General features: G+C 43.8%; 1 protein-coding gene across 2 annotated transcripts in view; it reads left to right on the top strand.

The window, feature by feature from the left end:
- The first annotated feature begins 591 nt into the window (after positions 1-591).
- The window catches only part of MIER3 (MIER family member 3), a 30,945-nt gene continuing 23,354 nt past the window's right edge, over positions 592-8,182 (top strand). Inside the window, exons 1-3 of one of the 2 annotated variants that reach the window (XM_057541459.1) lie at positions 592-696; positions 2,140-2,164; positions 5,142-5,287. In XM_057541459.1, coding sequence (XP_057397442.1) covers positions 688-696; positions 2,140-2,164; positions 5,142-5,287 — 180 coding nt within the window. In that variant the 5' untranslated portion in view covers positions 592-687. Of the gene's footprint in view, positions 697-1,094; positions 1,363-2,139; positions 2,165-5,141; positions 5,288-8,182 lie in introns of those variants that run through there. The other variant, XM_057541458.1, reaches the window with a different exon arrangement.

Raw genomic sequence — 8,182 nt, 5'->3', positions numbered from 1 at the left:
CTATCTTCCAGAGCCTGTCTGGCAAATGACCACTTCCACCGTCCACTCCATGGGCCAGTGTACGCTGATCTGCATCCCCCATTCCTGCAGGCCTCTTAGGGGAAACCGCAAAATGCCTGGTCGCTGTCCTCTCATTCTGGGCTGACACTGCCTTCCATCAGCCACTTCTTCCATTTCTCGGGGCTTCCTCTCGGCCATCCACCACCTCCTCTCTTCTTACTTAGGGAAGTCTGTCGAGTTGTCCCTCCAAGTCTCTTGCCCCTCTCCCCAACGCCCTCCCGGACCGGAGCGTCTGTCGGTCGGTCCGCAGCCGCCCCGGCCGGTTCTTGGGCCTCGACTGGCTGGACGTGGGTCTGTCCTGCGCCGATGTTTCCATCCGTCCCCCGTCTGCCTCCAATTCGGCAGGAACTTTACTCCAGCCGAGAGGGGATGGGCGGGTGAGCGCGGGTACGGGTCGAGGCGCCCGCAGCGGGCGCGGGGCGCGGCGAGGGGCGCCGGATGGGGTGGGCTTGCGAGCGGGCCGGGGGTGTCGCGGGCCGCCCTGCCCTATAAGGGGCCGAGCCGCCTCCGCCGCCGGGCGGGTGCCGGGCGGACCGCGGCGGCGGCGGCGGCGGCGGCTGCTATTGGCTCAGGCTCCCCATCCGGGGACTGGGCTCGGCGCTGCTCGTTCGCCCTAAAGGTACCAATATGGCGGAGGTGAGCAGGGAAACCGGGCAGGAGCGGCCGGGCTGCAGCGGGTGCCCGGCGGCCTCCCGCGGTCCCCGAGCCGGCTTGGGGGATCCGGGGCCCTTCCCGCGGCCCTACGGGGGGCGGCGTGGCGGCGCGGGGCCGCGGGGCGGCGACGGGCGGCGGCGGGGCCGGCCGGGGGGCGGGAGCGGGCGCGGGAGCGGTCTCCCTCCGGGACTAGGCCGCGGCGGCTCCTGCCCCGACCCGGCCGGGCGACGGGCCCGGACGGGAGGCGGCGGCCGGCGGCAGCGAGCCCCGGCCCGGGGACGCCGCTGTGCCGTGCCCCCGGGCAGCTGACGCGGGCCGCCGGAGCCTCCGCGCCGCCTCCTGGGGCCGGGGTGGGTGGAAACCGACCGATCCCCCCCCCTCCGCGGCCGGATTGCAAAGCGGGGAGCGGGCTGCGCCACTACCCTGCTGGAGGAGTGTTCTGTGCCCCCGGCCCATTGGGTCCAGGCTGCGGCGCGAAAGAGCCTCACGCTCCACTTTGCTCCGGGCGCGGAGGCGAGCGGGATGCGCGGCCGCTGGGCTTCGCGAGAGGCGAGCGGGACTCCCCGCCCCGCAGCCCGGGAGGTGCGGGAGCTCCTGTGGGTAAACGGGGAGAACCAAGACCCTCGACGCTCTCTCCACGGACTCTCGGTAGCCCCACTTTCCTCCGGGTTTAAGGGGGGAGGCAGGGCGAGCGGAGCTGCCCTGGCCGTGTCCCCCGGGACTAGTGAGCTGGGGGGAGGGGGTGGCGCAGCAGAAGCCCCTCGGCAGGAGCCCGCTAGGGCGAGGGGCTCGCTGGCGGGCCCGGGAAGCGACTGAACACCCTGGAAGGAACCAGCATCTCTGGGACTGCGGATCCGCGTCTCCGGACGCCGGAGAGAGTATGGGGGGCTTGAGCTTTGGTTTGGGGGCGAGTGTCCGGTTGAGAGCTGGCTACGCTCGGGGGCAGAGGAAAGCCCAGGAATTGGGGCTACCGGGCCCCAGGAGGTGGACTAGATGCGCAGGGCGAGTCCCTTCTAGGAAAGGGTGTTAGGTTGCGAGTTGTTGTTTGGGGCCGTGGAGAGCCGGGTGGGATTTTGGGGACTCCTGAGATGCCGGGGTATGGGGGACCGATGCTGTGAGCCGACTGCTCTGGGTTCTGCTTCTCTACTTTGTAACTTGCTGAGCTCCAAGCGGAGTCTTGGAGTTGCCAGTTAGACACCGGGCTTCGTCCCCGGTGTGCGAGTTTGTACATTACGGACTCGGGGAGGAAGGCGAGGCAGCCAAGAGGGGCCCGAAAGGGGCCGGGAGCGATTGGAGCGAAGCTACGTCTTGCACTTTTGGCAGCTGCGGAGGAGCGCTGGGCTCCGCCTCCTCTGCGCCCTGTTGCCGGCGCTGCCTCTTTCCCTGGCTGCGCGATCTAACCGCACGTTTTCTTCTCTCTCCTAGGCTTCTTTTGGAAGTTCGAGCCCAGGTTTGTCCTGTTTTCTTACTTTTCAGTGGGTCCCAAAGGGTGATGGGGACCCAAAGATCTATTGCTCAATTTTTCCAACAAAAATTTGTCTTGCGAGTTTCTCATCATTTGTTTTTAAGACGTTTCAGTGTTCATTTTGGTAATTAAGCTGTTGGAGGAAGGAACAGTTATACTCTTTTCTCTCTTTTATCTGGCATGTTGAAAAAATACTTTTGTATCGAGAGCTGCTACTTTTGTTACAGAGCTGCTAATTGACAAACGTTCTTTTTAAGTAATAGATCTTTAATTCTCACATATCATGTTTTTTTCTCCAAGGCTGAAACGGTTAATCCCAAATCTTTCCCAAACTTTCCACTAACTTTAGCAATTTAGTTTAGATTTTAATTTTTTTGAGAAATCGTCTCTTTAATTTGTCAGAACTTTGGGGGTGCTTATATTGATCATTAATCCTGACTCTCCATCTCCCCCTATTTTGTCTCATACATTTTTCATAATTGAGAAGTGTCTGTGGATTGTATTAAATTCAAAATTGAGAGTTACGTAAAGCTGTCCTAATCAAAAGAAACACATACTTTCTGAGTTTGGCACAGAAAAGTGGTAATACAGAGTTTTTGAGGTGAGACAACATTAGATCATCTAGGGCAGTGTTTCTTAACCATTTTGGTGTTAGAAACCCCTGTCAGGATCTGATGAAAGCAAGGGACTCTGTCTCCAGAACTCTGCACATAATGGATAATTGCATATAACTTGGGGTTTGTGGAACCCCTGAAACCCAGCTATGGCAGAAACCTTTCCTCATGTGCTAAAATGTTAAGGACAACTTTGTTTCAGTTTCTTATTCTCTTTCCAGCCCCCTTTTGGCTGCCTCTTTTCCCTCTCATAGTCTCCAGGAAAAGTGCCTCTGAACTAGTTCAACTCCCTAATTTTACACTTGAGGAGACTTCTAAATAACTCTATCAAGAGTTACCTAGTTAATAACAGAGTCTGGATGGGCTCCCAAGTCTTCTGTTACTACATGTTGCCTTAGAGTCCATTTCCCTGCGTATTACTTCGTGTCTTTAGTCAACCTTTAATGTCTCACTTGATTATCGTTTAAGGTATTATAAAATAATTAACACCAAGTAGAAGAAATTTGTGGCTATTTTGAAAATAGCTATGTCTTTACATTTAAAAATTGTTTAAAGTTTCTTTAATTTTGAGACAAACATTTCTTTGTTATAGCTGATTTCAGGGAAAGAATATTTATGTACATGATGCCAAACATCTGGATGATAATGGAATTTTTCCATTTTGCATCACTGTCTGCTTTTAAGAAGTTGCAATCTAAATAAAAAGCAAAAAGTGTGGTTTTGGTGTTTAAACAAACTTATAACTTGTTTATAATCAATTAGCCAATTTTTAAGAGCATTTTAGAACCAGAAGAGACTAGAGGTCATTAAGCCAACCCTATGAATTTTATAAATGAAAAACTGGACCCAGGCCCCGACGGTTTAAATGACTTGCCTCAGATCCCAGAAAGCCAGGGACAAAGCCAAGAGTAGACCCTCAAGCCCTTCCATTTCTGGCCGTTATTGAATGAACACTTTCCTTTTCAGGGGAAACCCTAAAGTGTGCCAGGTGATATGTGGATTAGAAGGAGGGTAGCGCTCTGCCTTCCAGGAGGTAGAAAAGTTACCATCTACTTCATACCTTGCACTTTGGCATACCCCAGAAGTTTCCAGGAATTTCTCAAAAAAAGAAAATTTGTAATGGTTTCTGTTCTGCTTTTCAGCTATTTAACAAATATTCATCTTTCTCTAAAGTTAACTTAAACTACCTGTACTTCAACAGGCTTTTAAAATGAGCAGGTTAATATCTTTCAGCATTCAAAAAATAACATTATAATGTAAACCTCCTAAAGAATAGAGTCCCATAGAAATTTTATTATTTTTAGGGCTAATGATTAGAGTTCTCTGAACTCAGAATCAAAAACATTGAATTGTCTGTGGTTTTCTCCATAGTGAAAAATCTTTGGTCTAGTTCAGTGTTTTGGTAATGATCTTAAATGTTTGAAATTTTAAAATATTAAATAGCTTGACTAAAAACACATCAAACTTTTTGTGTTGAATATGCTTCCTTCCATTTCTCCCTTTCTCCACTCCAAGATTCTAATACTTCTTTCCTTGCCTGCTCTGAGAGTGATCTAATTAAATTACATAGTAGAGTAAAACAAATGGAGAAAATCCTGTTTTTCATAAATTTGACTTCATTTTCTCGGGATTATGAATAGTATTCATTTCTCCACTTGGTTTTCAGGGTATCCTGTTGACTTCAGATTTGCCATTAAAAAGCATTACCATCTTTGTTTTTTTTTTTTTTTGGCCACACCACCTGGCTTGCAGGATCTTAGTTACCAACCAGGGATCGAACCCATCCTCCCTTAGTGGAAGTGCAGAGTCCTAACCACTGGACCACCAGGGAATTCCCAAGCATTACCATCTTATAAACAAGTTGGAATTTACCAAAACAACTTGCAATGGGATACATCTTCCAAAGCTCTTAGATATGATTTTCTGTATTCCCTTCACATATCCTGAAGAACTTTATTAGTAGTCCAAAGAAAAGCGTGCTCTTATGGTTTAATGCTGGGGAGCTTGAAATACTGTTATAGACGTGAAAAGTGAGGTAGTGCTTTTGAAGACTGAATTGCTGTATAGCTGCTTCACAGAAACTTGTATATGTTCTAAAAACCACATTTCTGTTGTGATTTGAACCTTTATTTGAGGGTTAGAATTTGAGTAAAGTTAATATTCCCTTCTACTGAAGTTTTTAGCCTCACTGTATAAGACTCTTGTTAAGTCTTCCTTTCATAATCCTTCTCACATTTTTCTACTGCTTTTAGACAAGTGTATTAAGGAACTGGCAGTAGAACACAAATTATTTTCTTTTGTAAATAGCTTTGTGAACCTGTAAAGTGATTCAGTTTGTTTCCTTCCAGTTGGGTCTTTGTCTTCTGAGGATCATGATTTTGACCCCACTGCTGAGATGTTGGTCCATGACTATGATGATGAAAGAACTCTTGAAGAAGAGGAAATGATGGATGAGGGTAAAAACTTCAGTTCTGAAATTGAAGACTTAGAAAAGGTAAAGGATTTTACTTTAGTATTTTGATACAAACTTATAGTAAAGATTTTGACATTCTATTATAAATTATTTATAACCTACCTGAAATAAAAATAGTATCAGAAGGACCTACTGTATAGCACAGGAAACTGTATCTTGTAATAGTGTATAATGGAAAAGAATCTGAAAAAGAATATATATATATATACACATATTTATAAGAATATATATACACACACACACACATATATAAATAGCTGAATCACTTGGCTGTACACCTGAAACTAACACAACATTGTAAATCAACTGTCCTTCAATTAAAAAAATAGTATCAGCGTATTTCCTTTTGACCTAACTTATACAGAAAGTTACTGATTTTCTTATTATTTTGAAGGCTAGCCTAATAAGTACATTTTCATATAATTTTTAAAAGTTATTTTATTTTTGTTAACCTGTTTTTAAGTTTATACCAGGACAATGAACTAGGTACATTTACAGATGAGAATATTGAGATATAGAGAACTGTAGGAAACATAGTTCTGAATCATAGCCCAGCCTCTTTGCATTATATCACACTGTTTTACTGGGGGGCAAACTTGAGTTTAACTAAGCACTGCAGTAGATACAGGGAGAAGTCTTTCCTTCCAGAAACTTAAAATCTGATAGATTACTATAAGGAAATTGAGAGAGAAAAGGTTTTACTCTGTTTTTAAATGTGAATTAGTAATATCCTGTTTCCTCCCCACCCAGTCATCTTTTAGAAAGTTGGGGAGGTAAATGTAGTTTATAACTTTTAAAACCCCAAATCAGTATAAATTCACATGAACTGGATTTTAAACATATATTTATACCAGGAACTATAGAGAGAGGGGTTCCTTGAAAAGATTATACTTATCTGTAAATTAACCTTATTTGTAAATTTCTAATCAGCCCAGAGTAACAAAAGTTTTCAGGAATAATACTGAGTTTTCATACTTCTTTTTCTTAAAGAAGACAAAGCACATTCTTATGTAATCTCTTCTGTTATCTTTGTGAGGCAGGGCTGTGCTATTATTGCATTTCTTCTTTCATCTTAACACACAGGGAAACTGAAGCATAGTCTTCAGGGCCTAGACCCCAGGCTTGCTCCTGTAGACCTGAAATCTTCTAAACATGTTTATTCCTTTGGCAGATTAATCCAACATGGTTGTGGTTAGATTTAATCATTAAAAAAAAAATACATATATCTCCTATAAAAGCCAAACAGATTTGGGAATATAGAGATAAAATTGTTAGGAAATAATCAAGAAGAAAAGTCTTACCTATCACTTCTTTCAGGGGTGATGATAAGTTGTTGCCTGTTGATGAGAAAAGATACCCAAGAGTCTCAAGCTCTGCCTTGACTTTATTCAGGGAATTCGTTTCTACCTCTTATGAATAGGTAGCCTAGAATAATTGAGAATTATAATCCAGCTAGCATTATCACTAAGCCAAGGACTGTGGTGGGTCCTGGGATTGCAAAAACGAGCAATTTGACAATGTTTCTGATCTCTAGGAGCTTACGGTCTAGTGTGGGGTGACGAATGAGAACAAAGATATTTTTGATGTCCTCTGCTAAGAACTGTGAAAGCAGTAAGCAGTGAGAGCTATGGGAGGAAGGATTTGTCTAATAAAAGGTGTTTAGCCTCATGTGGAAGTTCATGGAAGGCTTCTTAGAATACATACTTCTCTCCTGTAGTTTTTTATGTCAGGACACTGCTGTGGGCTTGGTCAAAAGTCCCAGGTGGTCTCATAATGCACCTTCCTTAATTATGTGTTTGCTGTTAAAGATAGGGAGACAGCAGTCTATTTACAGCATGACATAAGAAAATAATATAAATGTGCTAGACTGTGCTTTAACCACACAAATAGATGTTTTGTCAGTAAACTAGTAAGAATTTAAAATTTCATTTAATGTGTTAACGTAGTTACTACTTGAGTATGGGTAATCTGGTAGAGATTTTTATGGGTTGGTAAAATTTTGTTTTTCAGATTTGTAGGTTTTATTCTTCCAGAGATTATAGTAATAGCTGCTTTAATCTGTGTGGTGAGTTTTAAAAGAAAATTAGGGAAGATATAGAGAAATAATCAACAGCAAAGAGTTACTCACTTAGCTATTCACAGAAATACCTAGTTTCTGTTCCTATGATTTTCATTTTGTTTAGTAAACTCCAGTAATTAAATCTTTGTAATGATACCTATCACTGAATTTGTAGATTCTGAAAAATTACAGGCCTTTAAATGTTTCAACTTCTCTGTACTTAGGCAGTTTTGCTTCTTGGCATTTTGTCGCATTCTTGGAAATTGAGACAGAAAAATCCAGGTGATTTTTAAACAAATTCTAGTGAAGACCTAAGAGCTGTGTCCTTGCTCAGAAGGCTAATCCTTCTCTCATTGAGCAAAGGGACAAGAGGAGCTGTCTCTGAGAGTGGCTGACTGCTCGCTTCATCTCAACTGTGATTCTTACCTGCAGCAAGATGTAGATGTGGTCTCTGTTCTTTATTGATGTTTAATGAAACATGAAAACAAAGAAAAGAAACAGTAGATAGAGACACAAATATAAAGAGTAAGGATCATTTTATTTTTAGAAGAAGTTTGAAATTATTTCTATACAATTTAAAATAATGTATTCTATTAATCTTATATTATTGGCACAGTGATTTAGGTGTTGGTACATGGTAGCAGTCTTAGAGCCTTGGTGTTAATGTTTTAAAAAACTACAAGTTGTTATGCTCCTAGTAAATAAATTTGATAGTTTGTAGTCCATACATATGGCCTTTATTTTGGTGCTTACAAATTTTTAGTACATTATATGTTGTGGAAAATAAGAGCGGTACAAAATCAGTTTTCTTACAGTAGCACTTTGGTAAGTATAGAGAATAGATTATGTGACAAGAT

This window comes from Balaenoptera acutorostrata, chromosome 2 (genome assembly GCF_949987535.1).
Source record: "Balaenoptera acutorostrata chromosome 2, mBalAcu1.1, whole genome shotgun sequence".
Classification (NCBI taxonomy): Eukaryota; Metazoa; Chordata; class Mammalia; order Artiodactyla; family Balaenopteridae; genus Balaenoptera; species Balaenoptera acutorostrata.
The sequence above is the reverse complement of the archived record's forward strand: the minus strand, read 5'-3'. Positions and strand labels throughout refer to the sequence as shown.